Source organism: Aethalodelphis obliquidens, unplaced genomic scaffold (assembly GCF_003676395.1).
Source record: "Aethalodelphis obliquidens isolate GAN/ISIS:26980383/991018 unplaced genomic scaffold, ASM367639v1 scaffold2, whole genome shotgun sequence".
NCBI classification, from domain to species: Eukaryota; Metazoa; Chordata; class Mammalia; order Artiodactyla; family Delphinidae; genus Aethalodelphis; species Aethalodelphis obliquidens.
The window spans coordinates 11108716-11130956 of record NW_020837946.1 but is presented as its reverse complement, the minus strand read 5'-3'; the positions used below and the strand labels follow the sequence as shown (position 1 = coordinate 11130956).

The following is a 22241-nucleotide window of genomic DNA, read 5'->3' as shown; positions in this document are numbered from 1 at the left end:
ATAGTAGTGTGTATATGTTAATCTCAATCTCCCAGTTTATCCCTCCCCCCTCAATCCCCCTTGGTAATCATAAGTTTGTTTTCTACATCTGTGACTCTATTTCTGTTTTGTAAATAAGCTCATTTGTACCATTTTTTTAGATTCCACATATAAGCGATATCATATGATATTCGTCCTGTGATTTCTGACAGGTGCACATCCTAGAATTTTCCCTGATTCACCAACCTTTGGGCCTGCCCCACCACCCGGCAGCATCCTCTCCTTTCACACCCTATTCCTTTCCCTTGCTTCACTTTGGGTTAGAGCACTTAGCATCACCTGGCCCATTTCTATTAACATAGATACTGTCTGGTCTCCATCTCACGGGCAACACAAGCTTCAGAAGAGTAGCGACTCTGTCTTATTCATTGCTGAGTCCCCAGTGCCCGGCACAGAGTAGGTGCTCAAGAAATATTAATTGAATGAATGAATGAATAGGTGAATGATGTCTGAAAACTGCCTCTGGTTTCTCTCTAACATCCAGAAAGTGCCTTTCTGATAAATGGATAACTGAAGTCTAGTTGCAATTGTTCTGGGTTTCCAGAGCGGCCTGAGATTAGAGCGGTCAACCAACGGGCACAGTCCTTCTGTGGCCCGGCAAACTAGGAACACAGAGCTTAGGACCTGCTGTATGGGCAGATGCCATTCAGCTGGTGAGACAAAGCTCACAAAGGACAGAGTAAAATGAACCCAGACAGAGGAGCAGGGCTTCGATGGTGGTGGGGACAGCTGGGGGGCGGATCTGCCGGGAGAAGGAGGCCAGGTGACCGATTGCCTGTCAGCTCCACAGCATTGCCCTTCAGGTGCGTGGTTTCCCAGGGCTCTGTGCAGAGTGTACCCAGAAACCACGCCGATGTTTCCAGGAAGTAGGCACCAACTGCCTGTTCTCTGTAGGTTCTTTCCCTCTTCCCTTTCTGTGTTGCTGTTTCTTGCAAGTTAAAAAGCAAGTCAGGAAGCAATGTAAAAATAATCAAACCACAGCTAAGAGAAGGCGGTATCAAAAGAAGAAAAGGGGGAAAAAATCGAGTTGAGTATTATTCCACAGTGCTTTGTACCCAGGCCCTGTGATTATTCACTCTGTGAAACCTGCCGCGGTCTGGGGGAGTTAATGGGCCACTGTGACTTTCCTTTGCCATTACTTAAATGGGCCATAAAAATTAGCATTGGCTCCTCGGTCACAAGCCGGAAAAAGTCACGCTCTGGAGAGGGAAGAGTGTTAATAAAAGGGGAAGACCCACAGCTCCAGTTTCCTACCTTGGAAGTGATCACAGCTATCAGGGAACTCCTCTCCATAAAGAAAATCAGCTTCAGGCATCAAGGGATCCTGAGGGGAAGGAAGATCAGAAGACCCCAAGCATCGAGAAATGCGCCGCCTTGAGGGAGGATTGGGGAGCTTCTGAGGTTTGGGGCTGGGCAGAGCCGATTGAGGGTTTGGGGGCTTTGGAGAGAGAGGGGGCTCGCTTCAGGGAGGGTTCACATCCGCTTCAAGTTTTTCAAAATTCCCAGTATATCAAAACATGGAAAGCTGTCAAAACAGGACCATAGGGCTTCCTTGGTGGTGCAGTGGTTGAGAGTCCGCCTGCCGATGCAGGGGACACGGGTTCGTGCCCCGGTCCGGGAAGATCCCACATGCCGCGGAATGGCTGGGCCTGTGAGTCACCGCCGCTGAGCCTGAGCGTCCAGAGCCTGTGCTCCGCAACGGGAGAGGCCACAACAGTGAGAGGCCCGCGTACCGCAAAAAAAACAAACAAACAGGACCACAAAAACTGCGGCGTATTTTTAAATAATTACACGCAACAGATTAGCACTTTTAATATACAAGCAAACAAAGCAATTGTGTTATTCACAAGGTAAATCCAGGACTTATTAAAAGTATGAATTCAGAGTGCGCTGCAGTTTGTGAAGGGGCACACAGGCCATGCGTGTGTCTCCGGCAACATTTTCTTTCTATTCTGTCAGTAGGTCTCCTCGACATTGTGTGTAACTCAGGTATATTGTCAGTAGTCTAAACTTGAGTCCTTCACATAAAAATGGGGGGACTCTTTTCTCCTCACTCAGATACCCTGAGCGACCAAGCCACCGCTGTTCTGATACTTGTTATTGCTTGTCCTGCTTTGCTCCCAAGAAGACTCAGAAGGGCCTCCTCTCTGGGCCTCGCCTACAGGCCCTGAGGGTGGGGCGGCCTAGGATGAGTTGGCAGCTCTATCGCTGGCTCCATGGGGCCTCTCTAAACACCAGGGTTTGTTCAGGACATTTTCTCTGAGTCACCCCTGGTGATAAGACAGGCGGGAGCCTCTAAGCAAGTCAGGTTTTAGATTCTTACCCTCAGAGGTTTGATTTCAGAATGTGCAAGCTCCTTAACAAAACTATTGTAGCTTTGGCAGAACTGTAGTCATTCTGGGAGCCAAAGCAGCGGAGACAGCAATAAACAGAACGTGGAACCCACTGCATAAGACTGAGGGAAGCTTTATTCTCTGACTCCCATTGCTGCATTTATTTGTTCATTCAACCAATACTGACTTGAGCCCCTTCTAAGTGCCAGGCCCCATGCTAAGAGCTGGAGAAATAGTGCTGAGCAAACACAGACCGGATCCCCATCCTGATGAAGCCCACAGTGTATTGGGGAGAGAGGGGGGCTAGGAACCCTACCTGAAAATAATCCCAAAGCAGTCACAGCTGCAAACACTTTAAAGGAGAGGTACGTGGTACTGAAACCGCACAACTCAGATGGGACTCGAACCCAGCCGAAACCCAGACTGGGACTTGAACCCACTGTCTTTTTTTAAAAAAATAAATTTATTTATTTATTTTTACTTATTAATATTTGGCTGCACTGGGTCTTCGTTGCTGCTTGGGCTTTCTCTAGTTGCGGCGAGCGGGGGCTACTCTTTGTTGCGGTGCACAGGCTTCTCATTGCGGTGGCTTCTCTTGTTGCAGAGCAAGGGCTCTAGGCACGTGGGCTTCAGTAGTTGTGGCATGCAGCCTCAGTAGTTGTGGAGCACGGGCTTAGTTGCTCCGTGGCACGTGGGATCTTCCTGGACCAGGGCTCAAACCCGTGTCCCCTGCATTGGCAGGCGGATTCTTAACCACTTCGCCACCAGGGAAGCCCAAATCCACTGTCTTTTTTTTTTTTTTTTTTTTTTGCGGTACGCGGACCTCTCACCGCTGTGGCCTCTCCCGCTGCGGAGCACAGTCTCCGGATGCACAGGCTCAGCAGCCATGGCTCACGGGCCCAGCCGCTCCGGGGCATGTGGGATCCTCCCGGACCGGGGCACAAACCCGTGTCCTCTGCATCGGCAGGCGGACTCTCAACCACTGTGCCACCAGGGAAGCCGCCCACTGTCTTTTAATTAAAATCGCACACCTAGTCTCAGGACTAAATGAAGCTCAGGTTCTTTATGTCTCAGAACAGAAGGAGTTCAGCGAGAGGCATAATGATAGGTAAGAAGTGGATTTATTTAGAGAGATACACATTCTATAGAGAGAACGTAGTCTGTCTAAAAACGCAAGAGCGGTCCTGGGAGAAACACACTCCACAGAGTATGGGCCACTCAGAAGGCAAAAGGCCCTGAAATATGGGGTGGTTAGTTTTTAATGGGCTGGGTAATTTCACAGGCTAACGACTGGGAGGAGTATTCCAACTGTTTGGGGGAAGGGCCGGAGATTTCCAGGAATTGGGCTACTGCCCACTTTTTGACCTTTTATGGTTAGCCTAGGAACTGTCATGGCACCTGTAGGCATGTAATTTAGACGCAATGTATAGCAGTGAGTGCATAATGCGGCTCAAGGTCCACTGGAAGTGGAATCTTCCGCCATCTTGGACCTAGTAGGTTCTAACCAGTTTATGTCGTACCCTCAAGAGCTATGTCACTCTTTTAGATGTTGTGCCCTGCCCTCCTGTTTCAGTACCATGAGCACATATTATGGGGTCTGACTTGATTAGGCAGGACAGGGAAGGATCTCTGAAAAACAGATATTGAGCTGGATCTGAGAAATGGGAAGGGAAAGAGGAGAGGGATTGAGACGCATCAATGGCATTTGCAAAGGCCCTGCAGTGGGAGAGAAGAGAATATAAAAAACTTAGAAGGCAGAGGCCTTGGAGCAGACTGGTGGAGACTTAGGGTGGAGCTGGGGCAGGGTCGGGGAGACCAGCATGGGTAGCAGGAAGGAGGTTGCCTGTGCAGGGCTGAAACCCAGCAAGACCTTGTGGGACCCTACGGGGCACAAAAGCCTTGGCTTGTCCCCTATTCCTTGTTTGTAGGGAAAAAGTTTCAGCCTCCTAGACCTTTCCTGAGTTCCAAAGGGCAAATTCATGCTGTTATTAATTAGAGGCCTGAGGGAATGCAGAAACAAGGGAAAGGCAGTCAGAAACAATGCTGCAGTGATGGGGCAGGGTCCTAGTTCCTCCTTAAGGGATATGCACAACAATCTGATAGGAATCTCTGAGTTCTTCTACAGGAACTAAGGCCACCACCCACGTGGAGGATGGTAACTTCAGGCTGAATACAGCACATGGACCCCAGGCTGGTAGGAAGCAGAAAGCTGATGATAGAGAGTTCTGGAACACCACTGTGTTACCTCTCCACCAACCAATCAGAGGAAGATCATGCACCCTGCAGACTTCCCACCAAATTGTGCCTATGAAAACTTTTCCCTGTAAACCATTAAGAGTTCAGGTCTTTTGGGCAGGACCCACCCATTCCCCTTGCGTGGCCCTTGCAATAAACTTCTCTCTGCTCCAGACTTCAACGTTTCAGTTTGTTTGGCTTCATTGTGCATCGGGCACAGGAACTGGGGTTGGACCACAGGGCCTCTGGGTCTCCTAGGGTCTCTATCTTCCTATCAGCAATGGGAAGTCTCTGAAAGGCAGGGGGAAGAGACTGAGGATGCCTGAATCATATTTGCATTTGGAAAGATCACTCTGGCTGCAGAGCTAACTCCTCTGAAGGTAACTTCTGCTTTGCAAATCCAATAGGCAGGATCGGTATTGTTATTGGAAGAAGAAGTTGGCGCCTTGCAGCCGGATCTGGGTTTGCATTGCAGCTTCATGCTTCACTTATGGCGAGGCCTTGGGCCAGCCAGCATTTCAGAGCCTCAGCTTCCTCGTATATAAAATGGGGATAATAATACCTCCTTCTGCATTGTTTTGAGGGTTAAGAAAATTAAAGAAAATAAATAGTTTTGCTTGACACGCTGCAAACTCTCCTTGGGATCTGAGAAAGTAGAAGCCTACTTTGATATTATATGGGGTATAAGAAAGCTAAAATTCAGCAGGTCATAACCACTTTCGGCTTTATTTGGAGAAAACATTTTGGACTTCACCTTCCTATAGAACGACAGTCTGGAAGTATCTTCTCCTGACTCAACAACAACACAATAATACAACAACCATGTATTAAACTGTTTGTAACAGGGCTACAGTCGCGCCTTCTGATTTTGGCATTTATCAGACGATAGACCATGTACAGATGAACAAACAGAAAACATACAAATGACAAGCGAGCGTTATAAACATAGAAACAAGTAAGCCATTGGCTGTGGGTTGAGTGCATTTGTTGGTGATGAATAACAGGCTGCTGGGTGTCACGTTTAGTCAGAGGGGGGCTGAGTAAGCCTTGTTTTGATCAGTCCAGGATTGAACATTTCAGTACTCTCCTCTCCTAAACAGCCAGGGATCCTGCGGCAATGACACTCCAGTTGACCTTAACTCAAGGGTTTTGTCAAAAAGACTTGGGAGTTGGGGCTTCCCTGGTGGCGCAGTGGTTAAGAATCTGCCTGCCAATGCAGGGGACACGGGTTCGAGCCCTGGTCTGGGAAGATCCCACATGCCGTGGAGCAACTAAGCCCATGTGCCACAACTACTGAGCCTGCATTCTAGAGCCCGTGAGCCACAACTACTGAAGCCCACGCACCTGAAGCCCGTGCTCTGCCACAAGAGAAGCCACCCCAATGAGAAGCCCGCACACCGCAACCAAGAGTAGCCCCCGCTAGCCGCAACTAGAGAAAGCCTGTGCACAGCAATGAAGACCCAGTGCAGCCAAAAAAATAAATACATAAAATAAATAAGTTCAAAAAATAAATAAATTTAAAAAATCCATTGGCCAATCCAAAATCTGTTGATCCCTTTCTTTTAATATTAAAAAGATTATTATTGGGCTTCTCTGGCGGTGCAGTGGTTGAGAGTCCGCCTGCCGATGCAGGGGACGCGGGTTCGTGCCCTGGTCCAGGAAGATCCCACATGCCGCGGAGCGGCTGGGCCCGTGAGCCATGGCCGCTGAGCCTGCGCGTCTGGAGCCTGTGCTCCGCAACGGGAGAGGCCACAACAGTGAGAGGCCCGCGTACCGCAAAAAAAAAAAAAAAAAAAAAGATTATTTTTAATAGTATTGTTGACTGAAAAAAAAAATTCACAACCTAAAACTGAGTTATGTTTTATTCAGGGGGAATTTTTAGGACTTCAAGCCCGGGAGGCAGCATCTCAAGTAACCCTGAGAGAACTGCTCCAAGGAGGTGAGGTGAGGGGGGAAACCAGGTTATATAGGAGTTTTGCAACAAAGGGCAGGTAGTCAGAACATCAAAAGATTATTGTTAAAGAAAACCAGACATCTCAAGTTAAGGAATTTAGCGCTTTTCTATGTATGAGAAGATGCAAGAGTCTGGGCTCACTGAAATCATTCCTTTGATAGGCACCTCAGCTATCTGGGGCCGACATCCCATGTTGTCACACCCTGAGTTCCCTCAGGGCTCACCGCAGGGAGTGGCTGCCGTCTGATGGCTGCTAGATGGCAGGTATTCTTTCCTTCCTGAGTTTCCTCAGGGGTCACCAGCCCACCATCGGCTGTGGCTGCAATCACTGATGACAGTGACATTCTTTGTTTACTGATATGGCAGGCAATATTCCATTTCTCAGTATTATATTAATATGAAGTCTCATTCGGTTGATTTATCCAGTCACTTTCATGGGAGATCTGGAGGCTGGCCTTGGCAATTAGGAAACCTGGATTCTAATCTTACTTTCAGTCATTCACTGGCTGAATGACTTTGGACTCACTGGGTCTCCCTGTATTCTTTTGGAAAATGAGGGGCAGGGATGATTTTTAACGTCCTGCTGGTTGTGGATTTTTGGAGTGATTAAGAGATTTGAGTCCGACAGTCTGACTATCTGGGCCAACCCACATGTATCCTAGGGTAAATTACTTAATCCTCCAGAGCTTTGGCTTCCAGATTTGTAAAATGGAAAGAACAATAATGCTTACCTTAACAAGAGATCTTGTTAAGATTAAATGAGGTACTTAATGCATTCATTCCATAAATACTGAGCACCTAGCCTCCAGCTCTGGGAGGGGCAGAGGGTGGAGTAGTGAAGAAGACACTGGGGTGTAGGCTGTTTTTGGAGCCTAAAGGGAGATCCCAGATAAAACATAATAAACACTAAAGGAGTAGGATTTTAAACAGCTAGAACCTTGAAGACAATAAAACACAGCCATTTCATGGAAAGTGACTTTCCAGAAACGTGGAAATATTCACATGGAAATACTGCACTTTCCAGGCTGCATGGATGCATGGATGCCGTGGTCTTTCACGTGTAGCAATGGTCCGCAGTCCCGTTGATTTCACTTCCCTCTATCATCGCTCCACATACAGCAATGTCCGGGGAATTTTGGTTGCCACAGCTGTGGGAAGGGTGGGGAGGTCGTTCTGGCATCTAGTGGATAAAGGCCAGGGATGATGCTCAATATCCTAACATCGCACAGGATAGCCTCCACACCAAAAAATTAACTAGTCCAAAACGTCAACAGTGGCATGGTTGAGAAACCCCGCTATAGAGAGAACAGCAAGGGCAAGGGTCCTGAGTCAGGAGGGAGCTTGCTGTGTTCGGATACAAATGGAAATCCATTGTGGCTGAATAACCCAGGATGAAGTGAGAGAGGCAGCCTGGGCTAGATGATGGAGCGCTGTTTAGGGCACACGGTGAGGAACTTGGAATTATCCCCAAAGCAGTGGGCAGCCCTTGGAGAGCTTTAGGCAGCGGGGGAAGGTAACCCAAGTAATGCGCTTAGCCCTGTAAGCGTGGCCGCAGTAACTCCTCCTGGCCAGCAGAAGGCGCCGGCCGACACTTGGCCTCCGGCCGCCCGGGGCGGGCTTCCTCTTGCCGTCCTCCTTCCTCGTCTTTTCCCCTCAGGAGAAGTCGGGAAGGTGGCGGAGGCGGCGGCGGCGGTGGTGGTGGTGGCGTTTGTCCCAGGTGGGCCGGCTGGTGTGGCCAGTCAGCCCGCGCTCCGCAGCGTCCGCGCCGCGCCCAGCCCAGTCGAGTCCCGCCGCGGCGGCCGGGTCCGGCGCGGGCGGCGCGCGCTGACGGAGGGCGGCGGCCGCGGCCAGGGCGGCCGGTGGGACCGCGGGTCCCCGGCGCAGCGCCGCCCGGCTCCCGGCCCTGCCGGCCTCCTCTCACGGCGCCGCAGCCATGGCGGCCAGCGCGAAGCGGAAGCAGGAGGAGAAGCACCTGAAGATGCTGCGGGACATGACCGGCCTCCCGCACAACCGAAAGTGCTTCGACTGCGACCAGCGCGGCCCCACCTACGTGAACATGACGGTCGGCTCCTTCGTCTGTACCTCCTGTTCCGGCAGCCTGTGAGTGCGGGGCCGCCGGGCGGGCGGGGGGCCCTTCCCCGGGCGTGGGGAGCGGGCGGCTGGTCCTGTGGGGGTCCGGCCGGCGGCGGCGGTTGGGGCGCGGGCTCGCGGGGCGGGGCGGTCGAGGCCAGGGGCCGGGATGCGCTGGGCCCGGGCCGCCGGGCTGGGGATGCGCTTTCGATTTCGCCGGGCGAGGGTCCAGGCCCGGGGCAGCCTTTGTGGGTGGGGCGTGGGCGGGGTTGGGGTCCGGAGGGGGCGCCCGGCGTGAGCATCTCTAGTCCTCGCGGAGCCGGCGCCGCCTCTCTCGGGTCTCGGCTCTCCCGGGCGCTGACCCGACGGGACTGCAGGGGAAAGACGGGAGGAGGCTGGGGACGGCCGTGCGGGTCCTTTGTGTGCCCCGCCTCTCCTCCGGGGCGCGGCGGTCCCGAGCAATACACCTGCCGGGCGCCGTTGGGGCGTGGGGGAGAAGCTGGGGTGGGAGAGAGCAGGGACGCTTAGCTTGGGCTTTTTTTCCTCGGGTCGAGAGTACCTAGGTCAGTGGGAGGAAGCCGGCACTTAGGAATAGTAGCGGGATTAAAATGTCGTGATGGCAGAGATGTGATTCCCAAGGGAAAAGTTAGAGAAGATTAATTGCGGGAGAGGGAGGCAGAGAAAGCAGATGTGAGGCTGCGGGGCTTTAGCTCTATGGTCCAAAGAGAGTCTTGAGGAGTTTGGGGGAAGTTTTAGCGGAAATAAGGAATTGACTCGGAGCTGTGTCATTGTAAATAGGGTTGTGGCATCTGTAAGATTTCTCTGTCAATAGCTAAGTGTCCTGGCTGTGTACAGAAATGAGGAGAGATGGAAAGACAGCGTTGTTTCAGAAAAAGGGAGACCACTGTCTTGAATTACTGGGATGGTTTGTATTTCTTCCTCTTTGCTCCATTAAGCAGCGTTTTCATAAGACTTTTGTTGCTGTGATTGAAGGTTTCTTTTGGAGAGTTTGCGGATGATTTTGGAAGTGAATAAGTTGCTTTTATATGCTAAATTATTTTGTATTCACTAAGTTATTGACGAAGTGGTAGTTACTAAATGTTCGTAAAACCTTTGGTCTACCAAATATCTACTTAAGTTCTTTCACTTGTACCACTCTTTGAAATAAAGTAATTTGGTACCCCACTTCTCCCCCAAAAAACTTTGTAAGAGTAATACTGAGGCAATGGGTATATGAGAAAACTCATTCTTGGAAAATGCAAGGTATGCCTAGTAGAGTATGATTTGTTTTGTTTTCTTTTTAAGTTGGGCAAAGAAGCATTATTACTCTTCCATGACTATTATTTCTTCAACAAACATTTATTGGGTGCCTACTAGGTTCTTTGTAAAGCCTTGGACTGTGCTGATGATTAGAGCAAAATCCTTGTTCTCTTGGTGCTTACATTCTAGTGGAGGAGATGGGAACACATAATAAGTAATCAAATGAGAAAAATGTCAGGGGCAAGTATGCACTAAAATAGTATGATAGGAGAGACCTTCTCTGAGAGGTTACTTTTATTTATATATATATATTTAAAATTTATTTCATTTTATTTTTGGCTGCGTTGGGTCTTTGTTGCTGCGCGCGGTCTTTCTTTAGTTGCGGCGAGCGGGGTCTACTCTTGGTTGCAACTCATGGGCTTCTCATTGCGGTGGCTTCTCTTGTTGCAGAGCATGGGCTCTAGGCGTGCGGGCTTCAGTAGTTGTGGCCAGAGGGCTCAGTATCTTCCCAGACCAGGGCTTGAACCTGTGTCTCCTGCATTGGCAGGCGGATTCTTAACCACTGTGCCACCAGGGAAGCCGGAGAGGTTAGTTTTAGATTGTAGAGTCAAGAAAGCACTCTGAGAAGTTGATAGTGTTGTTATTGAAGTACAACACAATCCTAGAGCTAGGTAGTATTTAGGAGATAGTCTGGTTCATTCTTTTCATTTACAAATAAAGACTTAGTTTGTGGGCAACTTTTGGTTTTAAAATGAAGCCCAGTAGTCCAATTTGTTTTGAGTATACTTGCATTATGTGCATAATAAGTATGCCAGTGTTTTTACTAAACACAAGGTCCTTTGATACATTTCAAGTATTTAGTTTGGAAAGTATGTATATATTTACTCTTCTGGATTTCTGACATTTCTGTGTAGCCGTTTGCAAGTATAAATTTACTTTGTTGCAGCAAATGTGTAATATGAAAAATATTTACAAATTTCTTCCTAGAGGTCACATTTCCGAAACATTATATATGAAAGGATATCTCATTATACATGACAATTGTTTATTTTATTGGAATTTAATCTGTAACAGATAGGACTCCATATCTCTGTTTAGGGGTGATTCTGCAAATATTTATTGCTCACTTGTGTCATGTACTGTGGGAGGCACTGGTCCTACTTGGATCCCACTATCCTTAAGGAGCTTGCATTCTAAGTATGTAAACATAGTTATGATACACTGTAATGTTTCATAGCTTTGAGCTATCCCTGAAATACATAAATGAATAGGGAAAGCTTCACAGAAGATTTGATGCCTGAGCAAAGACCTTTAAAGACAAGATCCACATGGCAGGTGGCTTCATGTAGTTGAAAGAACAAATACTTATGAGCTAGATAAACCTGGTTTTGAATCCTGGCTCCACTTACTGTGTGGTGCTGAGAATGTCAGTCTCTTTGAGTTTGAAGTTTCTCATCTATGAAAAGGTGAGGATAAAGTTTACCTTATACATTTGGAATGTAGATTAGTTTTCAATATTAGAGATAGTGTATGTTTGACATCTCACATGATGCCTGGGATATATAATATCAAAAGCTCCCCAATATATGAGGGGCATTATTAACAAGGGGGACAGGATATTCCATGAGTAGGGAACAATATGTGAAGGATGCTGAAATGAGAAGCAGCTTTATAAAAAAATCTATCAGTTTGGATTCTTTAGATGTAACTCAAAACCTGACTCAAGTTGGTTTAAAAATATGAGCGGAGGGACTTCCCTGGCCGTCCAGTGGTTAAGACTTCGCCTTCCGGTGTAGGGGGTGCAGGTTCGATCGCTGCTCAGGGAGCTAAGATCCCACATGCCTCCACACCAAAAAACCAAAACATAAAGCGGAAGCAATATTGTAACAAATTCAATAAAGACTTTAAAAAGTGGTCCACATCAAAAAATCTTTGAAAATATGAGGGGAATTTATTGTGTGTTTTTAAATAAGACTTTATCCAGTGGTTAATGATGTTGCCTCGATTTCCCTCATCCAAAGATGGCTGCTCCCAGCTCCTGGGGCTACATACTGCCTTAATTTATATCATTGTTACAACTTTTCCAGAAGTTGTGATTCAGTCTGGATTAGCTTAGGTCATACGGCTAAGTAGAACCAGTGCCCTCATTGGATGCGTTCTATCATGACGTTATTGGAACAACAAGGATTTCCAAGATAGGGTTCCCAACTCAGAAATCTGGGATCCTTGTGAAGGAAAGAATGGATCCTGAATCAAATGTCTGCTGCAGAAATATTGAAAGGACAGTAATTCCTGAGGATTTTTTTCTTTGGAAAGCAATAATATAGGAAAATAAGAATAATATAACTATTGAGTTTAATAATAATGTCTTTGCTATTTAGATGCCATGGTATAATTGAAAGAATATGAATTTTGAAGTCAGATTTTGACACTGCCACTAGCTTTGTGACTTAGGGCAAAGTATTAAGGCCACTATGTGTAGGTTGGCCTGGACCCCCATCCCCTCAGCCTCAGTTTCTTTATTTGTGATAAAAGATGGTAATATATAGCTTAAGGTTGTTCTGAGGATTAAATGGTACAATTCATTGAATATTTATTTAACATATATTATTTTTGAGTATGGGGCTAAGCAGTGGATGTACATATATGAACTGAGTCATGTTAGCTGCCGGTCAGAAACCTTGATGTGCCTAAAAAATGCTGATACACAGTAAAGGGTATCTACTATCATGAATTTAAAATTTTGGGATAGTCACATGCCTTTTATCATATATTTAGCAGTATCTTTGTTTAAATAAATCGAACAAGTATCTTATTGTTAATATTACTAGACTCAGAGCTGATCTTTTTTTTTTTTTTTTTTTTTTTGCGGTAAGCGGGCCTCTCACTGCTGTGGCCTCTCCCGCCGTGGAGCACAGGCTCCGGATGCGCAGGCCCAGTGGCCACGGCTCACGGGCCCAGCCGCTCCGCGGCATGTGGGATCTTCCCGATCCGGAGCACGAACCCGTGTCCCCTGCATCGGCAGGCGGACCCTCAACCCCTGCGCCACCAGGGAAGCCCAGAGCTGATCTTTTATTTCCTGTTTTTTCTTTCAGATGACTGCACTCTGTGCTTGTATGATGCTTATTTAGAATATGTAACTGAATTCCGATTGTGAAACTTTAAAATAGACTTGAGATAGATGTATTAAACTGTCACTGAGGTAGAATGGGGTTGTTCTAACAGATTGATTTGTCACTCTTTCTGCTTCTGTCTACAGAAATATTTAGAATTATGAATGGCATTCTATTACAGCCAACATAAAATATTACCTTCATGTTAAAGAACTTACAGTTAAAGACTAGCTTTAGACCAAATTATTTTGTGGAGAGTTTTAGCATTTGTGTAATCAGTAAATAATATGAGAGTTGTTTTATCCTTTAAAAATGATTCATAAACTTTTCAGAGAGAGTTTAGATAAAAATAAAAAATAACATTTGAGAAACACCGTGTCCCACTTAATACCAGCCCTTTTATGTGAACAGTGCATTTAAACTTGGAATTTCACAGGAGGATAAATGTAGACAGATAGTAACTTATACTCTATTAATTTTGTGTGCATTTTGAGTCTTTTGGTGAATCTTATAAGAATTTTGACTTTAAAGTTGGACAGATGAAAAGAGGCATTTGTTTTTATACACTCATTAACATTTGAGTGGATTGCAATCAAATACCCTTTTGGAACTCTGTTTATAATATTCAGTACCACATGAGCTCACAGTTGGCGGTGATTTATATCCTTAATTCCCTTTTCACTTTTTTTAGTACTCTAACATGGCTACATTCAGTGAGATATTTTGACAGTGTAGTACAACTTCAATTTAGTGTGAGTGGGAAAACTGATAACTTTTTCAATTGTGAAGGGCAGAGGTTTTCTTTTCCTTTTTTCCCCCTTTTTAAACAAATATTCATTAAGTCCAGGCACTAATACATGTGTTGGGGAAACAAAAATTAAAGAAATGAAAAATAAGATAATAATAACTACTATTTAGAATTACTGACTGCTCACTCTGTGTCAGGCATTATTCTAGTAACAATCATATAAGGAAAGTACTGTTACCCTCCACAACTTTAAATTGTAAAATGTAGCTTACACTCTTAATGCTTGCTGTAAATTGTTGTGAATTCTATATTTGAGGGATTTAAATGGTAGATTTTACTTCATTGGATTTTAAGAGGCAGGACAGGTAGTTTATGGATGTATCACACATTTTTGTTTTATAGTTATGTCATGCTTTTCTTTAAATAGTTTTAGTTAGCTTCAAATGTCTGTTCATTGACTTATTTAGAAACTGTTGTTGTGTATTGTGAGTGTAATGGGATATGGTGCTGACTGGTTCTGATAGTGATTTTTTTGAGTTTGGCACATAGGTACCAAGGCATTTATAACTTGCTACCAAGGCATTTTTATATCAAGTTCGTATCTGTTCTTCTCTCATTTGTCTGTGAATTTGGATCAGTGTGATTGTAAACACTTTGACCTTTAGTCAGTTTCAAAGTATTGGTTGTACAATTTATCTAGATTAAATCTATATTAAAATTTTGTGAGTTGGATTACAAATAAAAAGAATTAAAACATTCTTTTAAGGAACTTGCTGATCTCTGGACCTCAATTTAAAATTTATTGCCTCTTTAGAAAGCTCTGTATCTAACTTCAGTACACTCTTTGGAAAATAAGCAAATCCTCAGACTGACAATTTTCAGTCTTCTCTATGCAACATGCATAATGCTTACATTCTTGAGAAGCTTCTGTGGAGATATTCAGGACTAGGTGCCATTACCCTTCCTGTTTTTTCCTCCACTCAGTAATGCATTTCCCAATCCACATGGTCAAATCGATGATTATCTAGGAGTATAAACCTTTGGTTCTTCTAATGTATATTAAAAAAGTAAATCATTCATAACTTTGGGTACTTCGTTAATAGGTTCCTTGGGACATCCTTTACAGCCTCACACATTAGAGCTGTTGCCCTAAAGACACCTGATTGGACATGATGAGAATGAAATTTATTAACTTATAGGAGGGATAGGAACCTTATTTGAATTGTTCTATGTATGGGGAGTGAGTTTTTGTTTGTTTTTAAGTTAGAACATATTTTTCCAAAGACTCCTGAGTAAGACATGGTCTCTTTTTGATTGGTACCATAACTGCTTTTTAGAGGGAGGGAAGTCATAGTTAACACTTTGCTTTTATTCTAGTTGCTTATTTTAAGAGATGAATTAAACTGGAGCATAGTGTAAGGCAGTTGATTAGGATAAGGAGATTTGAAATTCTGTATGAGAGGAATATTTGCAGGGACCAGAAGTGTTATTAGCTTAAAGAAGAAAAAACTAGAGAGTGAGGGTGGGGAGCTGTTCACTTACTCACTGTCTTTGGGTAAATTAAGGCATTTATGTGGAAGAGGTAATAGGTTTATTCTGTAGGGGGAGATACAAGACCAGGTATGGAAGTTACAGAGAAACATACATGTTTAGAAAAGGAAGAGGAATTTTCCTTGTAGTGTCAGATTCTAAAAATTCTTTTCTTCCCCCACTTTTTGGTTAAATTTTGCAAGATCTTTGATGGGAGAAGTATGAAAATCAGCAGAACTAATAATGTGGGAAGATGTGAAAACTTCCTCATTTCTCTCTTCTAATCTTTATCTCTTACTCTGTGAATCTTGGTGGCTCTAACTTGGAACAGTTGTGCTCAGTAGGTACTTCTATAAAAAGATTGCTAGTGTCTAGTAAAGAGACTTGGCATTTTTGAAATAGGAGGGATTTAAAATTTTAAGAATTCCTCATGTTTTCTAGGAATGTTTTTTCATCAAAGAAACCAGCCTACATATATGTCAGTTAAATTTGATTTTGAAGGGAAAGAACCATTTATTTTCCATTATTTTTTATGTTTAGTTTTTAATTGAATTTTAATTTTTATCGGAAGAATATATGCACATAGTTTTAAAAAGGCCAAGACTTATAACGAGCAGCAGCAGTCGTCTCTTCCCTTTCTCTGTTTCTGATTACCATAGACAGTCGGTTCTTTTTCTCTTTACTTACCTTAGTATTTCTGGCTAGCATGCTTACAGCTATTTTTTTAATTTTTCAATTTTTGCTTTTATCTATTGACTTATCTACTGTATAAGAGGGAAGATAAGGCTTTGGCCCTCTTAACACTCCTCTCACTCTCCACCTATACTCTGCTTCTACTCCTTCAATATAACATCACAATTTTTGGTTAAATCACTATTTAGTATTTACCTTATTGCATTATATACATACTGTTCTCAGCTAAGTCATACAGTATATTACTACTACATTTTCTTTCTTGTACAACCTTTTCCCCCTGAAGTTTGTAATTGTCTAGGTTACTTCATTTGCATTGTTTTCCATGTGTGTATCATTATTATATCCCCAGATAAATTATCTCTGGCTGAGGTATATAACTGTTTTCAATATGACCAGATATGTCAGGTACTTCTTCTTTTTTTCCTGGGTACTTCTATCAGCCTCTGGTCTGGAAATGCTGCTCTCTAGGCCTGCTCCGCAGCTGTCATCCTGGGACTTTCTCCTGCCTTCATTGTGGAAATTCCCGTCATGCCTAACCTGTGTTGCAACCTCTTTTTCCAGGACCCCCGCATTTCCATTAGCCTCCTGATTCAAGGTTAATGGGAGAGCATTTTTGAGAGCTACATGGCTGAAAGTGTTTTATTCTGCCCTCACATTCACAAAGGTGAAAATACTTTACCCTTGGAATTTTTAAGGCATCGCTTAATTGTCTTTAATTAATTAATTAATTTTTGGCTGCGTTGGGTCTTTGTTGCGGTGCGCAGGCTTCTCATTGTAGTGGTTTCTCTTGTTGTGGAGCATGGGCTCTAGCACGCAGGCTCAGTAGTTGAGGCTCACGGGCTTAGTTGCTCCGCGGCATGTGGGATCTTCCCGGACCAGGGCTCGAACCTGTGTCCCCTGCATCAGCAGGTGGATTCTTAACCACTGCTCTTACCAGGGAAGTCCCGCTTAATTGTCTTTAATCCTTCAGTACTGCTATTGAGAAGTTTGATTCTATTCTTATTACTCATTCTTTGTGCCCTATTTTCCACTCCCTCTTTGAGAGTATGTATGATCTTTTTATCCCTACTATTCTGAACCTATAGTGAATTTTTTTTTTTTTTTTTTTTTTTGGTGGTACTCGGGCCTCTCGCCGTCGTGGCCTGTCCCGTTGGCTTCCATTTCTTAGCATAGTACCCAGTAGCGATCCTCAGCTTTGCCTGAGTCCAGAACCTATTTGGAATAGCCTCTCCAGATCAGATTTTCCTTCAGACTTCTGCCTAGGACATCTTAGGGGTAGTCTTATGGAAGTAGGGAAACTGGGAATCTATTTTTGACCCTATGTAAATCCCCCAACTTGTGGCTTGTTTCCTTTCATGAATCTTCCAGGGGTTCTGTGGTGGGAATCATCTTTAGTTGGCTTCTCCCACCTCTACAGGAGCATCTGTTTTGGCTTTCTTTAGTCTGCACAGTCAGTTACTGCTGGTAATTTTCTAGATTTTGGTATGCCTTTGGGTTCCTTCTTTGTTCTCTGTTCTTCTCTTTGTGGGTTAATGCTTTTTTATTCCTTTGCTGTCATTTCAGTAGAGCTTAGAGAGGTAGTAAACTCTCTAAAACTTGGGTTTTGTCCACTTTTAGCAAGAATACCTTAATTAGGTTTAAATTGTTACTTGGGTGTTATTTTTTAGGTGCTTGCCCTAAATGTTACAAGGACCTTACAGTGAGTGTAGTGTTTCTGGCTTTCAAAAACAAAAACCCAAAATAACAATTATAGTTTGCACTGTGTGTGTGTGTGTGTGTGTGTATTTTCAGTGTTTTAAAGTTGTGTTCTGGATAAACTAACATTCTGGACTATCTAATACATATCTTGGTATCAAAAGTCTGTAGATTTTTGATAACCTGTTAAAGGCATCTTCCATTTGTTGTAGATTTTAAATGTATAATTTATTTATTAATTTTTTAATTTTTAATTTTTTGCGGTACGTGGACCTCTCACTGCTGTGGCCTCTCCCGTTGCGGAGCACAGGCTCCAGACGCGCAGGCTCAGCGGCCATGGCTCACGGGCCTAGCCGCTCCGCGGCACGTGGGATCCTCCCGGACCCCCCTGCATCGGCAGGCGGACTCTCAACCACTGTGCCACCAGGGAAGCCCTTAAATGTATAATTTTTATAATATGAAACATTGTATATAATATTTTTACTAAATAACTAAGATTGGAATAGATTTAAATGCCAGATTAGCTTTATTACTTTATGCCAACATTAACAACCACCTAAATCTCCACAGCCTAGTAAAATATTTTAACCAGCTTTTCCCCCAGCAGGAGAAAAACAATTAATAAAACTAGCTAAATAAGTTTTCTTACTTATTCATCTAGCACACATTGTAATTTGAGTTGACAAATGGCTATTTGGAAGATTGTTTGCTGCGTAGTTAAGAGTAGCATACTGATGGACATATGGAATGAGTCACACCATCTGGTTGCAGTCATACCTGGGTGGTGGTCGTTAAAACTAAAACTCCTGGGAATCTGCATATGACTTAATTATACTGCAGAAGCATGTTGGGCTCCACCAGTAGATGACTTTGGAACTTCTTGAAACCAATTAAGTGACAAACATGCTTTCAAAATATCAATACTGCTGTTATTAAATGAGTCATTAAAAAAATTTCTTTTGTACTAAACTGGAGACTTAAAACGTGTATTTTAGGATCCAGAATGGGTGGTACTTCAATATTGGCACTGTAAAAATGATGTGGTTTACTTGCCTAACACTTTCATCCAATAGTTATGACTAATGTCATTACAGTAAAGTGTTTTATAAACACTGGATTCACATGATAGCTAAACTTGGCTTAGCAGAAAAGGGGAAGTGGCAGCAGCTTCCAGGAATGTACCTTGAAAATAACTAAATAAATGAGTAATTCAGATTTGATTGAGGATTTCATTCATTTAAGTGATCAAATTTGGTAGATGGAGAAGGTAGTCTGCCGATGAAAAAAATTTAGTTTGTGTAAAAATTGTGGTTTCATAGATAGTAACATGGACTCTTAAGTTGACATACATTAAAACCAACTTTTTTGTTGTGTAATTTTAGGAGTCTTAATATCTGTATAGATTCATGTAACTACCACCACAATCAGAACATGGAATGGACCTGTTCAGTTACCCCTCAAGACTCTCTAACCCTTGTCTTTCCTTAACCCCTGGCCTCTACTGATCCATTCTCCAACAACTATAGTTTTTCTTTTTGAGAATGTCATTTACACAGTATATAACCTTTTTAGATTACCTTCTTCACTCAGCATAATACTTTTAAGATTAATTCAGGTTAGTTGTTATTGGATGGGCCAAAAGGTTTGTTCCGTTTTTTCTGTAAGATGGCTGTAGTAGCACTTAGTTGTCTTTAACTTCATTTGACACAATTTTGTTAGATTGTATGTGGCAGCTGTCATATCAGCATGCATTTAAAAAGACTTATCAAAATTGGCCATTTTAATATTGAAAATGGAAGAAAAACAGCATTTTCGGTATATTATGTTTTATTATTTCAAGAATGGTAAAAATGCAGCTGAAACACACAGAAAGATTTGTGCAGTGTACGGAGTAGGTGCTGTGACTGATTGAACATGTCAAAAGTGGTTTGCAAAGTTTCGTGCTGGAGATTTCTCCATTGGACAATGCTCCATGGCCAGGTAGACCAGTTGAAGTTGATAGTGATCAAATCAAAACAATAATTGAGAACAGTTGATGTTATACCACGCAGGAGATGGCTGACATACTCAAAATATCCACATCAAGTGTTGAAAATCATATGCACCAGGTTGGTTACGTGAATCACTTTGATGTTTTGGTTGCACATAAGTTAAGTGAAAAAAACCTTCTTGACCATATTTCCGCCTGCGATCTTCTACTGAAACGTAATGAAAACATTCCTTTTTTAAAACACATTGTGACTGGTGATGAAAATTGGATACTCTACAACAATGTGGAATGGAAGAGATCGTGGGGCAAGCGAAATGAACCACCAACCACACCAGAGGCCGGTCTTCATTCCAGAGAAGGTGACTTTGTGTATATGGTGGGATTGGAAGGGAGTCCACTATTATGAGCTCCTTCTGGAAAGCCAAACGGTTAATTCCAACAAGTACTGCTCCCAGTTAGACCAACTGAAGCGGCACTCGACAAAAAGGGTCCAGAATTAGTCAACAGAAAACGCGTAATCTTTCATCAGGATAACACAAGACTGCATGTTTCTTTGATGACCAGGCGAAAACTGTTACAGCTTGGCTGGGAAGTTCTTTTTTTAATTTTTATTTATTTATTTTTGCGGTACGCGGGCCTCTCACTGTTGTGGCCTCTCTCGTTGCGGAGCACAGGCTCCGGACGCGCAGGCTCAGCGGCCATGGCTCACGGGCCCAGCCGCTCCGCGGCATGTGGGATCTTCCCGGCCCGGGGCACGAACCGTGTCCCCTGCATCGGCAGGCGGACTCTCAACCACTACGCCACCAGGGAAGCCCTGGCTGTGAAGTTCTGATTCATCCATCGTACTCAGCAGACATTGCACCTTCGGATTTCCATTTATTTCGGTCTTTACAAAATTCTCTTAATGGAAAAAAATTTCAATTCCCTGGAAGACTGTAAAAGGCACCTGGAACAGTTCTTTGCTCAAAAAGATAAAGAGTTTTGGGAAGATGGAATTACGAAGTTGCCTGAAAAATGGCAGAAGGTAGTAGAACAAAAGGGTGAATACGTTGTTCAATAAAGTTCTTGGTGAAAATGAAAAATGTGTCTTTTATTTTTACTTAAAAAACCGAAGGCACTTTTTGGCCCACCCAATACATATTCTAGTAGTCCATTTCTCCTTATTGCTGAGTAGTATTTCATTGCTTGGGAGTTTACCTGTTCCTCATTTGAGAGACACTTGGGTTGTTTCCAGTTTTTGTTACATACGAAACAACCCAGTTGTTTCATAGTTATTTATATACAGATTTTTTGGTGAACACAAGTTTTCATTTTACCTGGGTAAATACCTAGGAGTGGAATTGTTAGGTCTTATGGTAAGTGTATGTTTAATTTTTTTTAAAAAAAAAGACAGTGTTTTTGGTTGTTTTGATTTGATTTCCCCTTTATACTGGTTAGGAAGCTGTAAATTCTATGTTATTTTATGGTCACCGTTGAAACTTTATTATCCATCCTAACATTCTAGACTTAATCAGTATTTTAACCTTCCCCTAATAATAATAATACAAAGTCTTTAAAAATACAGAGTACTCTCACTTAAGTGCTATTTTTGGTAAAATGTTAAATTTGCCCCTTCCTCTCCACCATACATAGGATATTTTGAAATCAGATGCTATTTGTTTAGATTTGCCAATGTGTTTCCCAGTTTTTTTGCTCACCCCTTTGCATCGCACAACCTTCTTGGGGTTATTTTTTTTCTTAAAGTGTATACAGTCATCCGCTAGTATCCTTGGGGGATTGGTTCCAGGATGTCCCACAGATACCAAAATCTGATGACGCTCAAGTCCCTTATGTAAGATGCATATGACCTATACACATCCTCCTGTTTACTTTAAATCATCTCTAATTACTTATAATACCTAATAAAATGTAAACGCTATGTAAATGGTCATAAGTACAATGTAAATGCTATGTAAATAGGTGTAAATGCTATGTAAATAGGTGTAAATACAATGTGAATACTGTGTAAATAGTTGCTGGGCACATGGCAAATTCCAACTTTGCTTTTTGGAACTTTCTGGAATTTTTTTTCCCCAGTGTTTCTGATCTGCAGTTGGTTGAATTCCTGGATGTAGAACCCAGGGACACAGAGAGCCAACTGTATGTTTCTTTAGTGAAGATCTCCTGGGAGTAGACTCTGGTTTTTGTTTATCTGGAAATGTCATTTTGATGTTAGACTTCAAAGATATTTTTGCTGAGTTAACAACTTTTTTTTTAACTACTTAAAGATAATATTCCACTATTTTCTGGTTTCCATTGAAAAGTCTTTCAGTCAGATTTTGTTTCCTTTGTCTTTTCTGAGTGCTTTTTTTTTTTTTTTTTGGGTGGGGGGTACGCGGGCTTCTCACTGTTGTGGCCTCTCTCGTTGCGGAGCACAGGCTCCGGACGCGCAGGCTCAGCGGCCATGGCTCACGGGCCCAGCCGCTCTGCGGCATGTGGGATCCTGCCGGACCGGGACACGAACCCCTGTCCCCTGCATCGGCAGGCGGACTCTCAACTACTGTGCCACCAGGGAAGCCCCTGAGTGCTTTTAAGATAT

At 43.5% G+C, this 22241-nt stretch overlaps 1 protein-coding gene across 12 annotated transcripts in view; it reads left to right on the top strand.

The window, feature by feature from the left end:
* Window positions 1–8271: 8271 nt before the first annotated feature.
* Window positions 8272–22241, top strand: part of AGFG1 (ArfGAP with FG repeats 1) — a 72402-nt gene continuing 58432 nt past the window's right edge. For 10 of the 12 annotated variants that reach the window (XM_027119560.1, XM_027119550.1, XM_027119531.1 and 7 more), the window contains exon 1: window positions 8381–8661. In XM_027119560.1, the coding sequence (XP_026975361.1) occupies window positions 8495–8661 (167 nt within the window). In that variant the 5' untranslated portion in view covers window positions 8381–8494. Of the gene's footprint in view, window positions 8662–9199; window positions 9557–22241 lie in introns of those variants that run through there. The other 2 variants (XM_027119523.1, XM_027119514.1) reach the window with 2 other exon arrangements.